We start from the raw sequence: 26,948 nt of genomic DNA on the forward strand, positions 1-26,948 counted from the left end.
AGATGAGACGCGCTCAGCATCATCGTGTTAAATAATAAATGGAGTGTATTGGATAATTGATAATTCTGTGTCCAGCGGTATAGGTGTACTTACGTCATTCCGATAGGAAACAAAGAACTGCATCGATTACACAGAAAAAGACAGACGGTGACCGGAAGTACCGCGCGAGTCCTTCACAATAAAAGCGCTAAAATTAGTAAAAAAAAAAAATTAAAAAAAGGGATTGGAATACATAATGTAACAAATTTGTTGGTTATCAGTGTAACCCGAGCAATCATTATGGTGCTCATTGTTGTGAAGAAACAACAGAAATCCTAAAGATAAATTTTAATTATAATTTGCAGTAGAACTCAGGCTGTGGCTGAATATATATATATATATATATAGAGCATGTACAATTTTAGACTTTCATGGTAATGTCATACCCAAGGCCCAAGTATTTCTGTAACTTAACCTTTTTTTGTTTAGTTAACTTTACTTACACAAAAACATATCTATCTACCTCTCTCTCCTTATACACACACACACACACACATATTATCAATATATACTATATATACACAACAACAAAAGGAGACTAAAGTTCTAAAGAAATAAAGTTCTAAAAAAAGTTCTAAAAAAAAAATAAAATAAAATTTAAAAATCAAAAACAAAAACCAAAAAGGAAAGTGAAATAAAAAACATAGAAAGACACGGAAAAGGTGCTTAAAAAATTACTAAAATGTTGGAATATAATTTAAAATATGACATTAGGATCATTATTAATAATGATCATAATGTAACAAGAATTCTCTGAATTTGCTAATTTTTTGCAATTTTTAAAACATTTTGGGGCATGTTTTTGAAAGAATTTTTTGTAGGTTTCAAAGGTTTATATATATATGCAAAGGCAATTAAATGGAGCATGAGAAAAGTGATGGCACTTCAGGTTTCAAAGGGTTAAGAAGCAATATTTGAACTTGTAATGGAGTATTTGTTGATTATTTCATTATTATACCGTCTGTAGCTGAAAAAACGCCTCTGTAAGGCTCTTATTTTGAAAGCAGTCACCGGTAGTGGCTTTAATTCTCCGGGTTTGACGCTGGTTATTTTTCAGCACAGCATGCAGTTTCCATCCCCGGACAGCTCCTTCATCACAGCGTCGCAGCTGTGACAGCAGCCCGAGAGAGGGAGGGAGGACATCAGCGGACGATGGAGACGGTCCATCCGGCGGACACTCAGGGAGGACGGATCCTGCTCAGCATCAATCAGACTATTAAATGATCTGCATTTACCTGTGCGCGTGCATGTGAACGCACCGTGCATTTGGTTAAATTTTTTCATTCAGATGGAAAATTGAATGGGCTGAAGTTGGTCTCTGCAGAGCCTGTTTGGGTTTTTTTTTTTTTTTTTTGGAGATCCGGATGATGCTTGAGTTGATTTTGTCTTTTGTTGGCTCTGCGCTCAGAGACACGCTGTTCCGCACCGACTTCATCAGATGATCCTCCTCTCTGCTACAACTCAGGGTGAGTGACGGTATGTTAATGCATCCCACATCAGCCTCAAATCAGCCTGAAATCTGCTCTGTGAGAGGCTCTGCAGCTGCTGGTGCTGCCCAAACGTAGAGAAAACTGGTCCCGGTACACGGGGCAGCAGGGGTGTCTCTAGGACTGAGGACATTGGGGGCTTAGCCCGGACCTCTGCAGGGAAAAAAAATCACCCTTATTTCTTTGGGTTTTGTTTTTTTTTTAGGAAAACATGCCTTCCTGAAGGTTCGAAAGACACATTTTCTTTTAAAAAAAATGCCTCTCATTTTTTAATGCATTTTTCCTTCCACAATTTTTAATGACTTTTGGCATTTTTTTTCTTTTAAAAGCTTATTGCGATTTTTTTTTCTTTTAAAGTTTTTTAGCATTTTTTTTTTTTTCAGAATTTTTGGTGATTTGTTTTTCTTTATTCGTTTAAGTAATGAGGACTTCTTTCCTGTAAATTTTTATTCTTGAAATTTTTTTGGTGATTTATTTGTTTCTTTATTTTTTGGCGGTCATTTTCTTATCATAGGATTTTCAAATTTCCCTATGTCCTTGGACGATCATAATGGACAAAGGCTTCATGTATTTTCCCTGACTCTCTCAGGAAGGTTTAATTAGATATATTTGTAGCTTTGTGGAGGGTATTTGTGTATAAAAAAACACACTGAACATTTAGATTTTGTGGTTTCCAGGTGCCAAGCTTCCCCCGAGATAGGACCCCCACCGCCCCCCTGCAGGCCTGTCCCCATCCACCGAGCAGCCATGGACCTCCCAGAGTACTCTCTGTTCCTGGTCCGCATCCTGGACGAGCTGGACACCAAGCACAACACCATGTCCTACCAGGACCTGTGCAAGTCCCTATGCGCTCGCTTCGACCTGGTGCAGCTGGCCAAGCTGCGCAGCCTGCTCTTCTACACGGCCTGCATGGACCCATCCTTCCCCGCCACCCTCTTTAAGGACAAGATGCGCTGCTCCATGGAGGACCCCCAGTCCAAGAAGCTCATGGTGGCGGCGGACATCGTCACCATGTTCAATCTGATCCAGATGAACGGAGGCATCGCCAAAGACAAGCTGCCCACAGGGCACAGAGCCAAGTTCAGCAAGAACCACTCGGTGGAGCTGTGCAGGTCTGACAACGACGCCTACAAGTTCCAGGACTGCGACCGGGGGCTCGGCTATGAGCCCTCCAGGGACGGACACCATCACCACCACCATCACCACCGCCCCCAGCAGAGCCCCGGGCCCCCCCCTGCCCCAAATCATCCGACTGCAACAACTGCCTGCAGTTCATCCCCACCTCGGACCCCAACTTCCTCCTGGGCGTCAGCAAGGACCTCAAGTGCAAAGCGGCGTCTCTGGACAAGCTGCACCACCTGCCCCAGTACTCCAGCAGCAGCTCGCACTCCCCGCCCTGCGAGATGCAGAGCACCTACTTCCCTATGGACATCGACAGCGAGTCCACCACAGACCAGGAGTCCCTGCAGCACCTCGGCCACCAGGAGCCCTTCTCCGTCCACTCCCTGCATCCAGAAGAGGAACGTCTTCAAGGAGGACTTCCACAACTTTGTGGCCTTTTCCCCACAGGTCGGTGTTTTTTTGTTTTATTCTAAAGATGCTGTTGAAGGATTTAAGCTGCAGAGAGAAGCTCTGATTCAGTGTTCAGCCCTTTCTCCTTATGCTGCTGTCCAACGCCTTTTCATAAATATTTAAACCTTCCAACAGTGAACAAATTAGTGTGATTTCTTTCAACAACATGGGGAAAAAGATTTTTTTTTAAATCTAGGGAATAATATCTAGGGAGAAAAGAAAAAGGGTGGGGAAAACTGTATTTATAATTATCATGATTATGTATTTAAAATGATGTTGCAAAATTATGACAATTTTTAAACACTTCTTCCGGATCATTTTTTAAACTTTTTAACATTTTTTAATTTCATTTATTTATTTATATAATTTTTAGGTAATTTTCTTCTTCTTTTTACAAATTTCTTGCTTTATTCAATCAAGCAAATATGCACAGATTTCATTATTTTGTTTGTTTATCTGTTTATCATCCTTTTTTTGTGTCATTTCCATTTTTGTTACTGATTGCCTTCTCCCTACATTTGTGAAAGAAATAAAGCTAATTTGCTCAGGTTTCAAAGGGTTAATGGACATTTGACGTTGTCAGGGTTTGGCACTAGGGATAAAACGTTAAAAAAAAATCATATCACGACTGTAGCGACCACAGTTATCACAGTTACCAGTATTGACCCTTTGAAACCTGCGCAAAAACGTGTGTAGAAGGCAACAAGCATCTTAACGGAACATGACCCATAATAAATGTTTAAAAAAGTTCAAAAACAAACAAGAAAAAATTACCTCAAAAAGCACTATAAATGAAAAAACACAGCCAAAACCGTCCCTGAGGGTTAACATGGTATGTGTTTTGGGTTTGGTGTGGGTGCAGCCTGTTTGTGCAGAGTCTCTGTTATTGCTGTTTTTTCTCTCCACAGCTGAACATTAAGCTCTTTTAGCTGAGACGGCCGCTTGTTTTCGATTGCACAGCTGACACTCAGTCAGACACACAGCCTCTGATTACGTGACCTTGTTTCTGCTTATTATGTTCATTGACGTGAGATTCCTTAAAAGCCCTGAGGGGTTTCTTAAATCTCACCTGCACAACTTGTTTGTCTTTTGTTGTTGTATTTCTGTTGTTTTTGTGCAAATCAATGTGAAACCTTAAAGCCTCTGATTGGTCGACGGGCTCATCAAGGTTACACGGTAAAATCGGTTAATCTTACTTAAAATTATCTTGGAAGCTAATTGCCTTGAAAAAATGTTAGTAAAGATACCTATTCATCTTAATTCATGCTTGCTTTTTATGTAAAAAAAGGGTATTTACTTATTTTTTTGAAGTTGCTGCAACTTAAGTGAAATTTTTGTGTTCTTTTAAGTGTTCACAGCTTCAGTAAATCACTGAAGTTGATCATCACAAAGAGGATTTTGCCAATAATGAAGTTCGGAGATGTGCGAGTTTAGTTTCGTTAACATGTTAAAGAGAATATGATTGACTGGATTGCAACCAGCAGAATACAGATAAAAAGCACAAAGTAAACGTTGTTTACTGAAGTTGCTAAAACTTAAAAGTGATGTGTTTGATTAAATTAATCTTTCTAAGTTGCAACAATTCAACAATGATAATAATTATAGTAATAAATATTTATATGGCACCTTTAACTACAGAGCTTACAAAGTGCTTCAACAAACAAAGCAAAGCCGAACTGGGATAGATAGACGGTGAAACAACAACAGAAAGCCAAACTGTCCTACTGAAAACAAGTGAGAAAAAACTACAGTAGCATTAAGATGAAACGAAAACTAAAGGACAAATAATGCAAGATGCATGTTGTCAACATAAAATAATACAAAGACCAAAAACAACAACAGAAACAATATAAGAAACCAAACCCCAAATAAGGAAATGAAAGGAATAAAACATAATTGAAAAGGTAAAATAAATAAAAAGACGACATCACATGAAAGCAAGTCTATAAAAAAGTGATTTAAGAGGTGAATTAAAAGACGTAGCTGATTCTGCAGCCTTATCTCCTCAGACAGGTCAACAAAATCAAGTAAATATAATTAAATTTGAAGTCAACTTAACAATTACTTATTAAGTAAACATAAATTAATAGCTATATATATATATATATAAAAATCGAGTATATATATATATATATATATATATATATATATATATATATATATATATATTATATATATATATATATATACTCGATTTTTTTAAAGGTAAAATCAACTTGTCAGATTTTACAGTGTAAGAACAACAGTTAGTTTGGTTGAGTTACATCTTAAATCATGTCGTCTTACTCGTATTTTATGAGCATATGAATTATGCATTAACCGTCCAGCAGGACTCACTGAGCTCTTACTGGCTGATGGTGCAGCTGTTATGTTCAGCACACAGTGAGGACGTGTTGTAGTGTTTTATTTTTCTGACACAGATTATTATATTAATGCCTGCTCCGGTTTGGTGAGAATGAATACCAAAAACTAACCTCCGACCCCTTTTATTCTGAAGGTCAGAGGTCCCTAATGGAAGTTTTATTGTTCCCATGAACACAGCTTGACAGAGCGCTCGTTTAAAATATATTCAACTTTACAGTGTAAAAAGTTTTTCACTAAATTTAGTAATCCATTTGCATTTTCTGCTTCTAAAATACGACCTCTGGAGGCCTCCAATAGTTTTGGGATATATATTTTAATTCTAATTTTTCGTGATTCCAGTAGAACATTGAATGTGTTGCGCTGTAAAATCTGACAAACTGACTTTACTTTAAATAAGTTAGATAACCAATTGCCTTGAAAAAGTAAAGTAAATGCAATAATAAATCCTTATTTATGTGAACTTCACATTAAAGTGGTAGGTTAAACTAAAGGGAAAAAAGTGTTTCCTTTGAAATTACCTTGTTCTTTTTCGGTTTTATCAACTTTAATTAACTAAATTAGTCTGACTTAACTTGATCATCACGGAGAGGATTTTGACAACGATGAAGTAGGAGATCTGTGAGTTCTGTTTTTTTTTTAACATGTTGAAGAAAAATGTAAAAATGATTGACTAGTTAGCAGCCAGCAGAATACAGATATGTATGGCAAACTTGATTTACTTTAATTAAACTTCTGATATCTTCCCCTGCAACAATATGATAATATGAATATATAAATTTTATATAAATTTAACAATAAGATGTAAAAAAAAACATAAATTGCGACTATATATTTATTTACATTTTTCCAGGCAATTGTTTTCATGGACTTTGAGTAAAATCGACTTGTCAGTGTTGCATTTTACATTTCAGCAGACAGTGGATATGTTATATTTGCATGTAATTATGTAGAGGATAAATTGCTTTATGTTAGGTTAAGCCACAAAAACAACTTTGTTCTGATTAGGGCAGGGGAAGCAGTGATGTTTTGGTTAAAAAAAAACAAAAACTCTTTAGGCCACAATCTTGGCAGGAACAACGGTAGAAAACAACCGCTTTTTCAGGCCACAATCCCTTTCAGGGCACTATTCTGGCAGGAAGCGCAGCAATGCCTCTGAGAAAAAAATAATCGCTTTTTTTGGGCCACTTTTACTGCTGAAAAAGCAGCAATGTTGCAGTAAATAACAACCACTTTTTGAGCCAGTATCCCAGCATGAGACAGTTATGTCTGTAAAAGACAACCACTTCTCGAGCTACAGTCCTACCCTGAAATCGATCAAACAGTCACTTTATTTATACTGCACCTTTCAAACAAATCAAATGCAATTCAAAGTGCAGCAATATTTTGATAAAAAATAACCACTTTTTTGGGCCAATATCTTGGCAGGAAAAGTAACGTTAACCCTCAAATTGCTCGAATTGAAATTGCTAATATAAAATATGCCTAATGGAAACACGTCATGAGGTGGTATTTCAGGTGATTTTAAAAAGCCATTTTTCGCAAAACTGCAATGGAAAAACTTTTTTTTGGCTTTTATAGCTCACATGATGCTATGGCATTGTGCTTGTCGGTGTTATTGCATCACATAACTCTTCAAAAGTTGAGCGGATCATCTGGAAGTTTTGAATCCACAATTCCTCTGTGAAATCGTGGACTATCAGCTGCCAGAAACCCTTCACATGTGGCCGCTCCCACGTATAAGGGGCTCACCTTTCCACTGTCGCTCCATAACACGCCTACGTGAGATCGCAGATCATCACTCAGTGGAAATACAGTTATCTCTCAATTGTGTTTTATCTACATTTCGAAAATATCACTAAAGTTTTGTAGAACTCTGGGATGGAAACCTTTGTTAAACCTGCATTAATTGATTTTTTCCATCTGCAGACCGCTGAACAGGCTTTGAATACAACGTTGATATATTATCAAGGTGTTATCGCTTTTTTTTTAACAACATTTTGAAAATATCCTTTAACTTTTGTGCAAATCTGTAATGGAAACCCGCCTAAGGTTTCAGTAAAAAACAAACACTTTTAATGGCAGTATCCTGGCAAGAAATGCAGCAATTTCTCAGTGAAAAACATCTGCATTTGGTGCCTAAAAAGCTGCTGGCAACAACTCACTAAATGAAATTTTTTGTTTGTTGGTGTTGAACTGTGGTCTGCAGATTAGCAGGCGTCTTTCTTAACACCTTCCACCTCCTGATGACAGTCAGCTCAGACACTACGTCACTTTAGAAATGTTGAAATGATACAGATGAAACACAAAAATGTGACATATTTGTGGTTTGTATGCCAACATCCTCCTCTGCCTGCTGGGTTGGATTTTTCTGTATTTGCTGAGTCAGAGTGTTTTAAAGCTGACTCAGTCCTGGTTTGTGTGACTTTTTCAGGTGATCACCACGGAGGGCAAACAGGGCAGTAAAGCTGCTGACGGCTACCACCGGAGGGAGCTGCACAAGCCAGCTACCTTCTTCAACCACAGCTTCGAACTGCCCTACAGTAACCCCTACTTTGAGCCTCCGCTCAATTCGCCTCTCCAGGACCGACGCAGGGTGAAGCACGAGAGCCTGGACGACCTGCAGGCGTCCACGTATTTTGGTCCGACCACTGTGTCCGAGTGCGTCAGCAGCAGGAAGCACAGCAACAAAACGGGGAAGCAGCCGTCGTGGCCAGTGAAGAGCCTGAGTCTGAACACAGAGGAGGGGCCTCCGGATTTTGAAAGGTCGTTTCTGAACAGCAAACCGCTCAAAGAAAGTCACCACCGCAACGTCACCATCATCAGCAATGACAGCGAGACGCACTTTCAGAGCCCAAAGGAGAAGGTGATAGCTTCTCCATCTGGCTTCGCAAAGAAAACTAACGGGATAAAAATGAAGGACGCTGCTCTAACGGCGAGCGGCCCTGCGGGTTTGGAGAAAAGAGAAGCGGCCAAAAGGTTCAGGGAGAAAAACAGCCCGTCCTTTCAGGGAGCGGACACTTCCTCCAGTGTCGGGACTCAAACCGAGCAGGCCGAGCAGAAGAAGGCGAAGGATTACCCTGCCAAGTACGGCGACAGAGAAAGACACGCTTTCAAACACTGTGATGAGGAGCCTGAGACCGTCAGCGATGACATCAGTGACATTTTTCGTTTTCTGGATGATATGAGCGTCTGTGACTCTCTGGGCATCGTCCAGTCGTCGTGCTACAACAGCAACGGGTCTCTCTCTCAGGTAACGCTGAAGTCTGAGGGCGACAGCTCCCCTGAACGCAACACGGTCAAACTCGCCAAGTCCAAGCTGGACCGCCTCTTCCATTCGCTGGAGAACACGGACGACGAGCTGAAATCGAGCGTGTGCAAGCTGGTCATGAGGATCGGGGAGATCGAGAAGAGCTGGAGTCTCTGTCGGGGGTCCGCAGCGAGATCTCGCAGGTGCTGTCAAAGCTCAACAAGCTGGACGAAAAGATCCAGGAGCCCGAGGCCAACGGGAGACACGGGGAGACGGCGTCTGCATCCGCCACCCCAGACAAGCTGCACCCACACCCGGACACCACACTGTCCCCCCGAGTTTTCCAGTGCCACACCACCGGCCACAACATCAAAATGGACAGCGGCTCGTCGCCCGAGTGGTGCTGCGCAGACGGAGGTAACAGCGACAGCCTCAGGGTGAAAGCTCTGAAGAAGAGCATGTTCATACGGAGGTCGTCACGCTCGCTCAACGAGGAGAACGGCGCCACTGAGCCAAAGGTCGCCAGCATCACCAACTCTACGCGGGACTGGAGGACGGTCTCGTACTCCTGCCACCCAGGAGACGAGGGCAAGGACAAGGACAGAGACAGCAAGGACAGACACCGCAAAGCCAAAGAGGTAGAGATGTTTTTTCTTTTTTTTTCACTTTGAACACACAGACACAGAATTTGACTAAGTAGAACATAAAGTAAGAATTCAGTAAATCGACAAAGTAAACAGATCAAATGCAGAATGTCACTTATTAGAGGTGTCCAACAGATAAATGCTTATAACCGTATAAAAGCACAAAGACAAAGAAGTGAAAAGAACCAGACGATTCTCAGTCCGAGCTCGTCAAATAGCACCGCTCTGTCAGTGCTTTTGGCGTATTAGCGTGACACCAAAAGCCACCTCAGTGCGCCAACACATCAGATGAGAGCACGCTCGGACAGCACTGGTGGCGTTATCGTACGCTGCCGTACACCTGGATGGCACCGGGTGCGTTCATATGCAACACGCACAGGCGAGTGCACATGAAACGCTGAAGGACAGTGTCAGGAAATAATGCTGCCGGTAACCAAATCAAAACTGGGAATATAAAATACGCCTAATAGAACATGTCAATTTCGAAAAAACTACCATTTATCACAAAAAGGTATTACACTTGCATGAGGTGGTATTTCAGGCAATTTAAAAAAGACATATTTCTCAAAACTGCAATAGAAACCCTTATTTAGTCTTTTCTAGGTCACGTGATGCTGTGTCTGTGTGCTTGTCAGTAGGAACTGGCTCCCTCATGAGGCAGCAGGAGCTAAGGAGCTGTTATTGCATCACATAACTCTGAGAAAGTTGAGCAGATCATCCGGAAGTTTTGAATCGTGGACTATCAGCTCCCAGAAATCCCTCATACGTGACCGCTTCCATGTATAAGGGGCTCGCCTTTCCATCATGGCTCCATAACACGCCTATGTGGCCTTGGATTGGAAATAATGACAGCTAATGCACTGGCTGCAATAGAAATAAAGCTGCTAATGTTCTGAATATCTATCGCCATGGTTACTGGGATGAGAAAAAGTCGTGTAACCTCAGTCAGCGGAAACACAGAAACCCGCCTATTTCAGAGACTCCTAAACAGATAAAAGAGAAACATCGTGCTGCTGAGAGCCTCCTGAGGTAGGGAGACAACAGCTGGGTTTCCATTACAGATTTGTGCAAAACTTAAGCAGTGTTTTTCGAAATTTTGATTAAAACACAATTGCAAGATGACTGCGTTTCCTTTGAGTGATATTATGCGACTTCTCTCACGATGTTGCGCAACTTTCCTCTTGCAATAACATTCAAGGAAGCACGGCGATATTTCTATTGCTGCCACTCAATAAAGCCGATCTATTACAGCCACCCAGTGTTGCACATCATATGAAATGTTAAAGTGAAAAAAGTCTTCCCATTGCAATTTTGTGAAATATGGCTTTGTCGAATTGCCTGAAATACCACATTTTTGCGATAAATGGGTTTTTTCGAAACTGACGTGTTTCCATTAGGCGTGGTATTCGTAGTTTCAAGTTGAGGGTTAATGGCAGGTTAATAATCACCTTTTCAGGTGATGGAAAAGATTTGTTGTATGTTCTGTCTCACAATCACAAAGCGGACAGCAAGGCAGATTTACTGGGATTTCCCTGGACGGGGGAAGTGCTGGTTCTGTGTTTCACAAACCCGAGAGGATGTCACAAAGATCTGACAACTTCATTATTACACGTTTTCTGATAGATGGAGAAAAAGGAAGAGAATTGTCTCTTCTTTGCTTTGGGAGACACACTGCGGACACATATGTTGAAAATCCATGAAAAAGGCCTTCTTCATCAGGAGGGACCTTTAAGTTGCATGTGATTACCTCGAGTCTGAACACACGGACAGAAATACCTCTCCTGTGTCAGTTTTATCACCTGACAGTGACTCGAAGCCGCTGACACTGCAGCAGGCAGCGCGCAGACAGCCCAGCATCAGGACCCATTTCGGTTAACACCCGCTCCATTTAACTCTGCACCGAAAGGTCACAGGGAACGAGCAGCGTGTTAAACACCTGCTGAGACGTTTTGACATTTCAACATGCTGCTGTAAAGGCCTGCCCCCAGTCAGCAGCGCTGAGAGGAGAGCCAAACAACAGAGCTGGAAATGTAACCGAAAAATACTGTAATGGAAATGTTCAAGATGCTACGCTAGGCTAACCACGTCCTGACCTCAACCCTGAACAGCAGCGACACTCCGCTCGCTTTGTTTGGGGCCACTTTTGCAAAATGAGGCCAGTCGCAGCAGCCCCATTCCCGTTTCTGGGATTTAAGGACAATTCTAGAATTTTAAGACCTTTTTAGAGTTTAAGGACATCTCTAGGATTTTCAGACATGTCTAGGATTTTAGGACATTTAGGATTTTAGTATGTTTCTTGGATTTTAGGGACATTTCTAAGATTTTAGGATTGTCTGACATTTCATGGATTTTAGGACTTTTTTAGGACTTTAGGACATTTCTTGTAATTAAAAACATTTCTAGGACTGTTTCTTGGATTTGTTTGATTTTTGGATGTGGCTAGGATTTTGGAACATTTCTTGGAATTTAGGGACATTTCTACGATTTTAGGATTTTTTTTAGGATTAAAGGGACATTTCTTGGATTTCAAGGGGATTTCTTGGCTTTTCAGGCATTCCTGGGACTTTTAGGATGTTTTTAGGATTTTAGGACATTAGGGTCTTTGCTAGCATCTCTGTCGGGGGGTGTGGGGATCCTCCACTGGCACTGTTTTTTGGTAAACAAGCTTTATTTTGATGCTTTTTTATGCTCTCTGGCACCTTATGTAGACTAGAAGTACAAAAACAATTCCCAGTGTCAATCACTATATTTTTATTGTGAATCAGAAAAGGGCTGGGGGCCACCTGGCACCCTATCAAGGGCCTTAGATTGAGAGTCACCTGCTGCGTTTTGGGTCCAGAGAGCAGCAGGAGCAGATTTTGTGGCTCATTTAAACAGAGCAGTCACATCCTCCTGAGCTGCACTCAGATGGAAGATGTTTCTGCCTCCAGTTGATGCATGTTGACAGGTTACAAATGGAGAAGCCTGAACTGAGAGTCCTCACACACCCAGGGGACATCCCGTCCACTTGGACATTTTTGTCTCCCTAATTTGACAGCGTTCATTCCTGCTCTCATTGGACGGCTGTGAGTACATCTCCTGGCACTAACAGAGCTCCTTTTACACCTCGGCTCAGACTTAACGCTGAATATTGCTGGTAGATTTCGACACAGCAGCCGTGTTAGATGAAAATGCTTCAGGGCTTAAAGCGGGGAGCGTCTCCGTGCCTGAAATGCGTTCAGGGTTTAGGAGAAAGAATGGAGGGAGGAAGGGTTCATGAAAGAAGAAGTGGAAGAAGTCGGGGACGGCCAGCGTTGTGGTGATATAAGATTTAACAAGGACATGGAGCAGCCAGCCAGAAAAAATGTTGCTGTTTAAGTCAAAATTTTCAACATTTATTTTATCATTCCAGTTTGGCCTTTCTCTCTAAAGCGATGTAGTATCTGGGCTGACTGTTTTCACAAGCTCACAAAAAACAAGTGTGAATGTCAGCCACATCGGCAACGAATCTGAAATGACACATCGCAGCTGAAGCATACAAGCAGCCTCAGGGAATATCTGAGAGTAATATATATATATATATATATATATATATATATATATATATATATATATATTTTCTAAAGTTATTGCTCATTTTACCCATGTTTTTGAAAGAAATCAAGCTAGTTTTCTTAGGTTTTATATACTTAAAATTGTAAATATATGATGTAGACCAGCAAAAACAGGTCCCACACGATGTCCCATTGTGCGTCAAACATGTCCAGTCACATGTTAACTGAGACTTCTGCTGCGTGTAAAGTCTCTTAACAGATTTCCTGTCTGACAGTCAGCCTCGATATTACTCTGAAACTTTTATTATCCACTTGGGGAAAGTGGGCCAGCCAGATAATTATAGGATAGCCGGGATATTAAAAGTGATTTACACTGTGTAGACACAATAATTACAGTGCATAACAAAATACCCAAGATGCCAAGGGGGGCTGTCCTTTAACAGTAAAACCAAGGGCTCTATTGTTCTGCAGGTCCAGAGCGGACGCAGTTCTTCACAGCAGAAGCACGCATTATACACACACTCATGAAATTTGAATAATAATAAGAGCACGAAGTGTGTGGGCGCCTCCACCTTCTATTTTGGTTCATGTATGTGCAGCAGCGCAGTATGCAAAGAGGGCAGGGTGGAGGTGATTATAGATCAGCAGGTGTGATGGTTATTAAATACTCTGTCAGTCATCTGATAGCTCTGAAACAGCTCTGCCAATCACAGTTAAACACGATAACAAATGAGAAAAAGGGAAAGCCTTATCTCAGGAAATGTCTGGATGGTTCAGAGCATCAACACATATAATCGCGCATCACCACAAATCTGCACCCAAAGACGGAATCAGAGCATCATTTTTCCATCAGATAGTTACTATAATAATGTCAGAAATAAACACTACTGTGTATTCAACTTTGAAATACTGAAATGTGACTAAATCGAATTTCTCGAGATCAGACGAATACACACGAACCCACCTCAGTGGGCTGTGGTGGCTTCCCTCTGTGGTTACGGATAGGGACTGTTTTTTATTTATGAGGATGGAAGGGGTGCTGCAAAACAGGCCAGGCATTTGTAAAAAATGTAAGCACTGAGGAGGGACTTTTTAATTTTGGCTTGGGTAAGGGACACACAACTTGAAAAGGTCGTATTTTGTATCAATTTTAGATTTAAAAGTCACACCGCAGCAGCCCCCCTCCTCTGATAAAGAACAGTCCCACAACACTAAGCTAAGCGATGTCCTGCTGTGGACGGGGCCACCGCAAAACATATTTTATATTTTATTTATTTACAATAACTTCGAGGTAGAAAGACGCAGCGTCACGTACATAAATATATATATATACATATATTTGAATGTTGTCTCCTCTTTAGCCTCCACAGCAGCTGATGGAGGCCGCAGTAGAGCAGCAGCTCCGCCGTTCAGTGGAGGAAAATGACTGTTTTCTCAGTTTGATGTTTTTGATGTAATAGCTTCAAATCCCTGTCTGAAAGGGCTGTCTGACAGCGAGGTGAAGCGGTGAAAATATTCTAAATATAGCGTACACTAAGGTAGTTTTCACATATGTTAGAGCTTTGGTGCGCACACATTATACATTGTTTCATTTTTCAGCGTGTACGGCTCACTTTCACACACATTTGTTTTCACTTGTTTCAACGTGAAGCGCGGGCTGAGACTTGACAATATTGTGTTGATGCACTGGAGACAGCGAATGCACATTGACAGTTCAGGAGACGCAGATTCATCCCCCTGAACTGTGACCTCCTCACCAGACGTTATCTACGGGAGCCTTCTAAGCTCAAACTTGTGGAGTACACCAGATGGCTGGGGCGGATCGAGGTCGGGCGCTTTCATACCAAAAATGGACAGCACCAGAGTTCGCTGGTAGCCGTACCGATACCACCCCCTCAGGGAGGTCGCGGTATGGCACCAGAGTGCGGCCCAAAACTGCCGTTTGATTATATGTACGTGACACGGCGGTTTTCGAGCTGAAGTTATTGTAAATTAACAGCTGTGACTGTGATTGGGTCTATATCACAGACTGTATCAATAATATGGGTTTATAGCAACTAGCTGAAAGGGGGCAGATCTCCAGCTGCTGTGGAGGAGTCGGACAGACTTCATCAATAAATGGATTCTCCCCCGCTGCTTATATACTGGGACAAGGACAGCAGTCCACTTACACAAGGCCTGATTGAGCTCTAACTGTAGCTCCACTAAACTGTGCATGTAAACATACTGAGTGTCGGGGTGTTAACTCATCTTACAAGCTCATAACTTTTAATTTACTGGTTAATTCGGCCTCTCAGTCCTCTCCCAAAGCTTCGTCGGGATGTAAAAAATGCTAAAAAACAAAAGGAGTAGCTTCAGTGGTTATGGTTGGGACTCAGCTGCCACAGTCGGCTCCTCTGCCAACGGACTGAAGCATCGACAAGCCCACCAGCTGTTCCTCCAAGATGAGCCTGCTATTTAGGGCGCTCTAAGAACCACAGTCTGGCCTGTTCCCTTTGGTCTGAACCAGGGGATTTAATCCGTATTTACCTGCATTTACACATTCAATTTAAATATAGATCTCAACATGACATGCCAGCTTCTCCGCTCTGTTCTGGGCCGAGCGGTGCACACTCTTTTTGATATTAAAAAATCAGAGCCATTAATGACAAAGTGGGGTTATGCAGGTGGCTCTGGGCTGCATATAAAAGGAGGGTCAGAACTGTTTTAGCAAGACAAACATGTGCTTGTGAGATAAAAACAAGATAGTGCAGGAAATATCATGAGCAAGGTTATAGGCAAAACTGAGAAATGTAGCATGGCCATAGTCATGACTTCTATTAACGTCTGTGTGCTCACTGCAGCCAAGGACTTTTCATTTTGCCTCCAATTAAAATGGATTAGATAATCCGGATCAGCTGTTGGTTTGTTTACTATCTGCCTGATCTTCTGACTGATTGTGTTAAATCTAATTTATTTTAGTATTTCAGCGATCTCAGCAATTACTGTGGTGAGATTATCATAAATAACAGAACTGATGGCCAAATCTGTGAAACTCTGGTGAGTCATTACGTTTACATGATGTCAGAAAAAGTTGAATTATTGTGTTTCTCCGACTAAAATTAAACTTTTAAATCACATGTAAATTTTAAATTTTAGTCTGACTGAAATTGTGCTTTGTTGCATTTCTCAAAGTCGGACTAATACACTTCGATAATGTGGTTTTAGGTCGAATTATTGTTTCATGTATACGCCTCAATCAGACCTGAACTGGGGGAGGCATTCTGCACATGCTCCATAGTCCCCATGACGGCCTTTGACCCGTATGTCCACCAACATATAACTTTGTAGAAGAAAGAAGAAATTTTAATTCAATTCAAAGCTGGGAAAACCAAAAAATAAGGGAAGAAAACAAAACAAGACGAAGGTACCAAGTAAAACACAGAGTACATGCGATCAAGGTTGGACAATTTCAGATGCAAAGTTTCTAAAAAAATGTAGTTTTTCTATTTGTGCTTGCCATAGCCTTATTCACTGAAGCTTATTCACAGAGTTTACTGGATAAAAACGAGACTCGCTAAAATAAAACCCAACATAAACCCTCTCTGCGACAGATGCCCCAATGCCAGTTAAGCTCTCATTCAATGTTTTGGTCCTGTCCTTCTTTGAGACATCTTTGGCAATCTGTCTTCAGGACCTTTCCTCTGTTGCAAATAAAAATATTGCACTTAGTAGTCCCTAGAAGCTCCTCAATACCCCAAAAACTAAGCAATGCTCTTGCCTTTTCTACAGTAAGGCGTGTAATTCTTTAGAATCTGAAATAACAGAATCGCCCTTTGTTTATTCAATGGATGAGAGACCTGATGAGCTTTTTGCACCTGAAGAAAATTAGATGCACAAGGAGGAATGACCGAGAAAAGTTTGTCAAAATTTGGGAACCTTTCTGGTCCCATTTGATTTCTTTGAGACCTAGTTAGATCTACTGTCTTACCTGGTACTGTTTTGTTTATGTGGTTTTTAGCCTTGAGATTAATTGTTATTATTTCCTTGTGTGTTTTTAATTTGTGTACCAGAGGTTGAGGGTGGGTGGGAAGCTGGGAGTAAATTATATTTGGTGTTCATAACATTCATTGTATTTTTCCCTTCTCACTGAAAATTCAATAAAAAGATTGATTAAAAGAAAAAGGATGGAGTACGTACGAAATGTACAGCCGATAAGTTATCCATCTTTTGACATGCAACCCTTTTGCCGTTTGCTAATTGATTTGGTATGTGACGTCAAACGTCAACCACAAGGTCAATAGCAACTAGCTGAAAGGGGTCGGACATACTTCCGTCAATAAATGGATTCTCCCCTACTGCTTGGACACGAGGACAAGGACAGAAGTCCAGTTAAATGGCCTGATCAAGCTATGACCTTAACTATGCATATAAACGTAATGAGAGTCTGCCCCTCGACATGGACACATGGTGGACACCGCTATTCTCCAGTCCTGGAACGTGGAGAGTTGTCAAAGACAACGGGTGCTCTGGCGCCCACAACCACAGACTCTGCCATCCTCGACAGACTGAAGTCCACCGTGCTTGTACTGTGGTGTGGTTGTCTGTCCTCACCAATGCATGCCTCCCTTGTGTCAGGAGCCTGAAGTGTTGTAGGACCAAACAAACTGCTCACAGCTCCAGGAGGTTAGTGTGTCAGACCGCCATCGGAGGCCACACACCACCTACAGGTCTCTTCAGGCAGGTCCCTCCCTCAGGGAGACGTCCATGAACACACCGTTAGGCAGGAGGTCACGTCTCTCAGTGGTGTCCCCTGCAACAGTTATTGTGACAACCCCTAGTATCACGAGTCATCCTGTACTGAGAGGGAATCGGTAACTAAGCACCACTTATGCTTCTTGGCATCCAAGCAAAGGCTTGCAAACCACCTCTGCAGGTGCTGCTGCATGTGCAGCCACAGCGGTGTTACTACTTTGGCAGCTGCAATGAACCCGAGCAGCTGCATGACACTCTGTCACCATCGCACTTCATCGCAGTTTGCAAACTGCCTGCTGCAAAGTCGGATGGCCAAAGGTTGTTTGGTCTAAACCCAGAAACAAAGGGGAGGTAAACATACACTCTCAAACAAATGTTGGTGTAAAAACACCTCAACACCATCAGAAAGAGAGATCATTGCCATTTTGTAGCTTGAATAAGGCCGAGTTATCATTAATTCAATAAGTCCTCTGCTTTATGGGTCATGACGCAGAGAGCTAAAATAAAAAAAAACATGCAAGGTCACTGAGCAGCAACAAGTACACAATCCTGTTAAACAACTGCAGTGCAGAGGAACAAACCTACAGTTTACTTTGTGATCATGAGACAGAGGATAGAACGACTGCCGTTATCAAGGCAGCTTCTGGCCATTTCCACCATTTCACGTCCACCGTCTCCTTTCTATAGTGAAAATAAGGAGCCTAATTTATCTTTACACACACAAGATAAAGCTGCAATATTTCAGTGAGTGTCTGCTGTGCGATCTGAGCCTTGAAACAAGCATCTGTTAGCTACTAATGTTTACATCGGGATGTCGAAGGTCGCAGTTTTCGAGTTGGGAAGTCGTTCTTCCGACTTCGTTGTGTTTCATGAGCTTTTAGTTCATAAAATCTACAAAGACGATGGTTTTCATTTTAATGCTTAAAAACATTTTAACAAAGAGGTTGATAGCCATTTCAAGTTTATTCATATTTTTATATATTATTTATTTCTTTACATTCTACATATTACATATTATATTTTTATACTTAATCTAGGTCGTTCTAAATGGATAACAGTTAACATCAATACCTTATTACACTTTACATGTGATCAATAATTAAAATAATTTAAATTTCCCAATTCCCCACTCATAATTCAGACTTTTTGAGGGCCATTCGTGTGCTTGTAACTCATAAATATAGCGAATATGATATTTCCGAGGAGCATGTGAGGGCAGGTATACACTCTGTGTCCGTTGTGGCGGCAGGTCTAAAAAATGAGGGAGTACAATCTGTAGTTTGAGTCGCATCACAAAGGCCAACGAAAGATCCACTGGAGCGAACATTACTGCCACCGTTATTGTGATACAAAGCTGGTTGAAAGTCGGCAAAGTTTCCCTGCACTGGAATGAACTGTCGAGAATGTGTCCAGATTCCTGCGCAGACAGTCGAGGTTAACCGTTGTGTGAATAGTCAATGAGTAGTCGAAGACAGTTTCCATGGTGAAGTGATGACTGTTGAGTCATGAATGTTCTGCCTCGTCAAAGTAATCTATCACACTTCAGTTTCTCCAAAGACTCCGCTGCACAAACCATCCAATTAACACGGGCTGCTGACTGCTGCCTGAGAACCACAAACACCCCGCTTTTCTGCTCAATAAAGACACACACACACGCTCAGATCACCTTCACTGACCCTGGAGACAGATGTTTCTCACTGCAGTCGCTATCGATGGCAGCTGCTTGTAAGAGCTGTGGGATCAATGCAGTCGATGCTCCGTCTTCAGGAATGCTTTATTCTTCATTTTGTTGTGTGCCATTAAGAAAAAAACTGCTCCCTGGAAATTAATTCAAGTCTGTGCTGGATGAGTAATGTTATTTTTATCGCAGAGAGTATATTAAACTCTCTGGGAACACATGCTGGATTCATTTTAATGGATTTTTTTTTTACAAAACAAATTGAATCGACTGTTTTCGCATAAACATATACAACACAGATGTATATGTTTACCACACGGCTGCTCAATGGAAATGTACAAATGTGAAGATGGCCTCTCCTGCTTCGCTAGGAGACAGAGCTTCAGTTGGCGGCTGTAGCGGCCTGAATTTGGCCAGCTCATTGCCCCCCAGTGCTGAGTCTAACCTGCGTAAAGGCAGCAACAGAAAGTTTGCTGAACGAGCAGGAAGCTGCAGTCGGGAGTGAGGCGGAGGACACACTGTGATTCAAAGCTTGAATGTTTGCTATATAAATATGAACCCGAAGAGGGAACCGTGAGCCTTCAGCTTCAGTTAGCAGAAAGTTAAACATTAAACAAGCATTTTCTCTCCATCTCTGAAACAAGATAGACTTCAAAAGTCGTTGTAAGAAATGTTATGTTACTGCACTGTCTATTTCTCTACTAAAATGTTTTCAGACACATATTTTAGTGCCATATTTAGCTGTAAAAAAAAAAAAAAAGTAGATGAAGTCCATTTGCCCATGTTTCAAAGGGTTAGATAAATAATTGGATAGTATTTTCTATCTTTGTTGTGCAACACCTTCGTGTGAAAGGAAAGAAAAACCTGACCCAAATATAAGCCTGTCGAGGTCAATAATTTCAGCAAATTTTGAAGCTTTATGGTATTTTAAATTATGGTGCATGCTTCATGTGTTCATCACAGCAGGACGTCTGGAGAGCTGAATTCTTCTGTTTGTCTTAATGTCTACACAGCAACATTTTACCGTCTCTCCCTGAGCATTTACATCAGCAGTCTGATGATATTAAAATCATTTATAATAAACCCTCTGCTATGTGAAACACCCAGTGCTTCTTGTCTTACAGATTACATTTTGTACTGATAAAAGAAGTTTAAAAAGTCTCTAAATGCTCAGAAGAAGCCTCTGGTTGATGTATGATGAGTAACTCCCTTGTTGGTTTAAAATAAATCAAAGTGTTTTTCTAAAGCAGAGGCGAAGAAGAGAAACTGATCTCTGATCTCTCCTCCTCTTTCCATCTGCAGGCAGAGCGAGAGCGTCAATACGAGCTCCCCCAGGCCCACCACCAGCCGAAACCGCCGAAGGAGTCGTACCTGAGCGAGCAGGTGTTCTCCCCGCACCCCTTCACGCCCTCCATTAAGGCCCATGTGAAAGGCAGCCCGCTGTACACCGACCTGAGGCTCACCAGCCTGTCGGACGGGAAGCGCGGCCAGCCGTCCTGGACCATCGAGGAGTACAAACGCAACTCAGGAGAGAAGGGGAAGCAGCTGACTGCCCTGGACCTGCAGGTACTGAACTCTGCCGAATCAGCACAGTCAGGGCTGTAGAGGAGGGAGCTACAGAGCCGCCCTGTTACTCTGCAGGTCGACAGATTATCGGTGGGGTCGATTATCGGAGCCGAAATCTGGCATTTGCCGATGATCTGTATTGGCATTTTATTTTAATGATCGCTGATAATAAATAATTAATGAAAAAGTGTGTGTATTACATAAGGGTCCATCTATGTTGGTTTTTCAGGGACAATAACAGACCAATAATACCGAATGGAACCGATATGCGCTTACAATAAAAATGAAAATATTTATGATGAAATTTAGAATTTGGAATATAATGAACTCCAAAAAAACATTTTGTTTTTTTTGCTTTTAGCAAATGTTTAATCAAAACTGGAAGTTTCAACATCATACACAGAAAGCACCTGGCAACTTTTATAAAGTCAAGTGAAAATTGAAATAAAAACCAATACATTAAAAAGAGCTCCCTGAGGTTTAATAAAGTAAGAGTTCCTCCAATGCTGACACTTTCTGTGCATGTACTGCAGAATCACATTTACTCACACTTTTTCATTAATATTTCTATCAGTGATCATTAAAATAAAACGCCAAAATGCCAAATATCGGCCCAGATAATCGCCCAGGCCAATAATCGCCCAGGCCGATAATCTGTCTGTTGTAGTGTTACAAAGGCAATGAGTAACTTGGTGAGAAATTTGTCAGTGCATATCGGTTCCAAATATTAATTAGCAGTCTCATTAAGTACTAATAATCATTATCATTATAGGCCCTGAAAAACTATAGTGGTGGACCTCTAACATGAACGTGGATTTCTTTTTAAACACAAAAGAAAGACTTATCCATTTTTATTGGGGCCATTCTGAAACACTTCAGAGATTTCTGATTTTATTCCCCAAAGCCAGTATTTTCATATTCAGTTTCCTTTTAGAAAAAGTCTCTGTGAGACTGCGAAGGATCAGGAATTATCTGTGTGTGACGGAGAAAGGACGGCTGTGATTGATCGGGAAAAAAAGGAAAAGAACACGGTTTGACGTCTTTATCTGCTTAAAAAGGTTTTCTGATTCACTGTGACAATCAATTCCTTCTCTAACGGACCAGAATAACTGAGTTAATTTCAGCTGTTTGGTTTCATTAGCTGAGATTGTAACTTGCCCGTATTTTATTTACCACTGTATTACTCATACACACCAGTTCAAACCCTCCCCCTCAGTATCGATCGTCAAGTGTGACCTGCAGGTCGTCGTAGATTCGGGGCGTCTCCTCTTACATGTGTGTTTGTGTGGTTTCCTGAGACTGCAGAGACTCGACTTCGACACTGAGGCACATTATTGATGGTCACTGTACGGCCTCCAGAGTCACAAGAGACTCAGAAATCAATTCCTCTGCCCGACAAGCCTCCGAGTGGAGGTGAGATACGTCTCAGCCCTCTGGCTGAGTCTTCAAATGTCCTTACAGGGACCCTTAAAATGGCTTTCACTTACCGAATCTACTGATAATGTGGGAAAAGGCTTTTCAACTTTGTTATCTGCTGAAAGTCATCTTGAGGCGAGCAAAATTCACCCATTTCGATATAAAATAAAGTAAAAATCTCAGCACTTAAAAAGCTACTTGCAACAAATCATCATTTTGTCGTTTTATTAGCACCTTAACAAGCAGGCAATTTCTCTTTTTTTGCTGGTGGAGATGTTTTTTTTTTTTTTTTTGGCAGATTCCCATCACACAAAGACACACACCCTTCTCCATCACACAGAGCCTTTAGTCCACAGGATCATAGAGATATATCAGAGACGCTGCGTTGACTGTGTCAGCACTTTGCAGCCATACGTCAATGTCGCTGTCATATTAGAGAGAATTGCCTGTAAACAAATGCAAGCAAACAGAGGAGCAGCGTTTTTGTTTTGTTTCTTCTACGTAAAAAGCACTACATTTCTCAACCAATTTTAAAGATTTGTTCATGATCTCATAGAAAAAAAAGTCGATATTTAAGCAACAATCACTGCTGGGCGCTCAAAATCGGAGTGTGTGTGTCAGACTGACATGAACTGAATTACTAACGTGGTTAAAGATAATATACAGTATCATCATCAAGTAAATGTAAAACCTCATAAATGTCAAACATGGATTTGTCTTATTGTCCTTGGTTACAAATTTGGGAGACATCCCTGTAGAATATAATATAACGTGCAAGTAGACAACATTTCAACAAGCTTACACAGTCTGCTTATTAATGCCTTAATCATAACAGAATAACTTTCACCACTGTTGATTTCAGAGAAGCCACCGCATAAAAATGAGTTTTTTGATTGGATTATTCACCCTTTATAACCTCGGCAAAATGGTTTAACTGGGGAGAAGGCAATAACCAACTTCACAAGAAATGACCCAAAAATAAGCAAGAAATTAAAAAAAAGAAAGAAAGAAAGAAAAAAGAGTACCTGAAAATAAGAAAAAAGTAAAAAAAACAACAACTAAGCAACCAAAAAAAATGACCCAAATATTTGCTGAAAACTATTCTTCGTCATCTTGGGCATCAAACCCACCGCAGCTGTGGCGAGGACACAGCCTCTGTGCATGGGGCGCCCGCTCTACCAGGTGAGCTAACGGTTGCCCCCTCCGTCTTTTTTTTTCTCATGTAGAAGAACACACACTTCAGAGCGTCCAGCAGCGATTATAGCCTAAATATCAAGACTCTGATTAACTGATCATAAACCTCTTTATATTTATTTTTAATAATAAAAAAACTGTTTACAGGCATGTCTTGCCCTCTCAAATATGGCGGGCACGTTGATGCACAATCCAGCAGCCAATGATTTTCAAGATTTTTCATGATGAGGCATCTACATCTCTATACCTTTGCAAGGAAACATAACAACAACGCAGTTTTCAGCACCACGGACAGAGAAAGTAGCCTAAACTGCAAAAATTAATCACACCAATAAACTACAAGCCCTTTTCTCATGACGCCACAACAGCCAAGAATCACTTTTTCCCGACCGCGAAATTCAAGAAGCTGAGAAACATGAGAAGTTAGACCGGTTGGAAACAAACCTCGAGGTTAGCCAAATTGATTTAGAAACAAAGGCAGACAGTAAAATTCTCGAACTTTCCTGCTGAGCACAAACTCTCCATGTTTAGTGAGTAATTATGAGTGAAATGTCACCAAAAATCACTCATCGATCATGACTAAAGAACGTCCTTTTTATTGTGACCGTCCCAATGTGGTCGTGATTATCACACTTTATTGATCCCCCCCGTCCGTGTCGTGCTCCACCTCGCCATCGCTCATTAGTCCCAGAGAGACTTCCTCACTTGGGATGAATCATCTTTCTTTTGTTGTGTGCATCGTGACAAAGGCTATCGGCGCGAAACAGTCTTACATAGTTTTGTTAGTCTTGTTTATAATCTATCATTAATGTGGAGCATGTTTCTGTTTGTCCATCTGCCTCCTGCTCCCTCTTTTCATAGTATATAAAAGAACCCGATAAAGTGACGATGTGCTGTTAGTTGGAAGCCTCACAATGACAAATGTCCCTCCTGCACTGTGTTTAGCACAACAATTACGGAGCAGATTGGAAAAAACAAAATCCATCTCTCTGTTGCAGAGCCAGGTTTTTCTGTGGGTCCTGCAGAAACTTTCATCACATCCAGGCTGCACAAAATCTTTCTCCTCTCTCTGCCTGAACAATGGTAGCTAAACTTACTATTACCAGGATTTCGAGACGTTGCAATTTTGTCCGATCACTACAATTTTACAGAAAATTTGATTATTTAAAACAGGTCAAATGTCTTTCCAGTGGAGCTGCCTGCAGTATATTGACACGCTCAGCCCCTCTCTCTCTGTTTATTATGAGACTATTGCTGCACCACTCACACAATGACAGGGATAACTGTCAGCATCACACGGCTAATGTAACACAAAATTTGTTGTCCTTTTACCACCTGGATCACATCAGTTTTTTTGCGCTGCACTAAAACACCTCTACCCAGCATTTAAACCTCTGAAACCTGAGAAAATTTGTTTTATTTCTTTCAAAAACATAGGAAAAGGCATAACGAGCAACTTGGTAAGAAATGTTCCACAAACGGCAAAATATTAGTAAAAAGAGAAAAGGAAAAGAACAGAATATTGGCTGAGGGAGAATATACAATAATATAAAAAAAGTTGGTTTTTTTTATAATTGTCCTGATTCTAATTCTATAATTATATATTTAATTAATAATAATATTAATAATAATAAACCGTTTAGGCATCATTATTTTCCATTTTGGGTGATTTTAAGGGGAGAAAAGGGCCATTTGAAAAAAAAAAAACTTTGGACATATTTAATTAAATAGATAAATAAAGCTTTTCAAATTTCCAGTGGTCTATGAACACATCATTTGATATTTTACAGGTTTGTGAGACAAAATTTTATGACTTTTCCAAGGCTTTAAGGGCATATTTATTTTCCCAAAACTTCTCCAAGCCTGGAAATTTCAATTTGTTTTATTTTTAGAAAATTTGCCTCTGAAAAATGCAACATCCTAGGTAATTGTAATTTTTATTTATTTTTTTAATTTCTAAAAATTTTTTGTCATGATTTAAAAAATGCCTATAAATATCCTCTCCTGCATTACAAGTTTTTAGAAAAGCTGCCATAAAATCAGGCATTTCAGGCTGCAACAATCCCAAAAGCAGCCTGTGAAATCCTGCAGGGACTGCTCTATTGACTTAGAGATGGTAAAGCTAAAGTAGCTGAAACTAAACACCTCAGTCAGCCTTAATTATAGTTTGAAAAAAAGCCCACTTGGGCGTCTTGGTGCTTTAACATGCTGACGATGTAATGGCAGCGTCCCTGGCTCACTTTCTTCTGGGGACGTTTGTTGTTTGTCCCTCACCTCTCTCCTCATTTCCTGTCAGCTCTTTACTGTCCGTGTCTAATTAAGGCAAAATGCCCCCCCCCTCCACAACAACACAGCCACGGAGAGCAGCTCCCTGGTGGCGGCGTGCACACTCATTAGTTTGGAGTCAGGATGCAGTGTGCAGCAGAGTCTACGTGTCGAGAGCACAGACAGCCCGGCTGCTGGTTCAGGCTGAAGACTTGGTGGGATCAGGAGGGGTCTATCGTACGTTATCTTTGGTTATATTCGGGGTCGATCATGGCCAGTCACATCGGCCCCCTGCTGCCTCCCTTCATTAGTACGCAGTCAGAGCTCACCATCTGCTCCTTGTTTGCTGGTTAAAACGACCAGACACCGAGATCATTTACTTTGCTTTCAAGGCATCTCTCATTTCTGTTTATGAGGTGATTCAGTGCAGCCCCTTAAAGAGATACCGCAAAACTTAGCCTGGCTATTACTTGCTTATATCTGGGACAGGCCTCTATATGGGATGACTTTTAATTCCTTTCACATAGAACTGTTGCTCAGCAAAGATGGAAATACAATCAAATTACTTATTTAAGCATTTGAGACCTGGATTTGAAACTGACTTAAATTTATTCAAAAACATGGTAAAAACATATGAGCAACAAGAGAAGAGGTTAGCAAGAAATCTATGAAAAGTGCAAGAAAATTACCCGAAAATGTACTTTTCAAACTTCTATTCTGGTGATTTTCTAGTTTTCAAAAAGAAGAGAAAAACAGGGCCCAAAAAGTGTTCTTTGTATTGACTGTATCTACGCTTGAATACATTCATAAATTAAAGGATGCAGAGGGGGGGCACATGGCTCCAAAGAGTCTCTGGTTCCTTCAGTCAAAACAAAGTTTCTGAAAACTATGTTCAAAATGTGCATCTTTCCTCAGATGTTTGCATCCTCTAATGTATGTCCCTCTGTTTGTCCCATCAGACACAGGAGTCCCTGAACCCCAACAACCTGGAGTACTGGATGGAGGACGTCTACACTCCCGGCTACGGCTCACTGCTCAAGAGGAAAGAGGCGGAGTTCAGGAGGGCGAAGGTGTGTAAGATCGGGGCGCTGATCGCAGCAGCTACCTGCACTGTGATCCTGGTCATCGTCGTTCCAATTTGCACCATGAAAACATGAGAGGACGGAGCGGATCGGCCTAAAAAATCAGACACTTTTACTGCTGTCGTTT

The 26,948-nt window shown here is 41.2% G+C and overlaps 1 protein-coding gene across 1 annotated transcript; it reads left to right on the forward strand.

The window, feature by feature from the left end:
- Positions 1-1,445: 1,445 nt before the first annotated feature.
- Positions 1,446-26,948, forward strand: LOC121945016 (major intrinsically disordered Notch2-binding receptor 1-like). Its single transcript, XM_042489016.1, is given in 8 exon segments — positions 1,446-1,505; positions 2,204-2,748; positions 2,751-3,031; positions 3,033-3,095; positions 7,894-8,869; positions 8,872-9,347; positions 20,601-20,864; positions 26,699-26,948. Coding segments are annotated over 7 exon segments (2,733 nt in total). The 5' UTR covers positions 1,446-1,505; positions 2,204-2,273; the 3' UTR covers positions 26,897-26,948.

The sequence above is a fragment of the Plectropomus leopardus genome, chromosome 1, assembly GCF_008729295.1.
Source record: "Plectropomus leopardus isolate mb chromosome 1, YSFRI_Pleo_2.0, whole genome shotgun sequence".
Taxonomy (NCBI): domain Eukaryota; kingdom Metazoa; phylum Chordata; class Actinopteri; order Perciformes; family Serranidae; genus Plectropomus; species Plectropomus leopardus.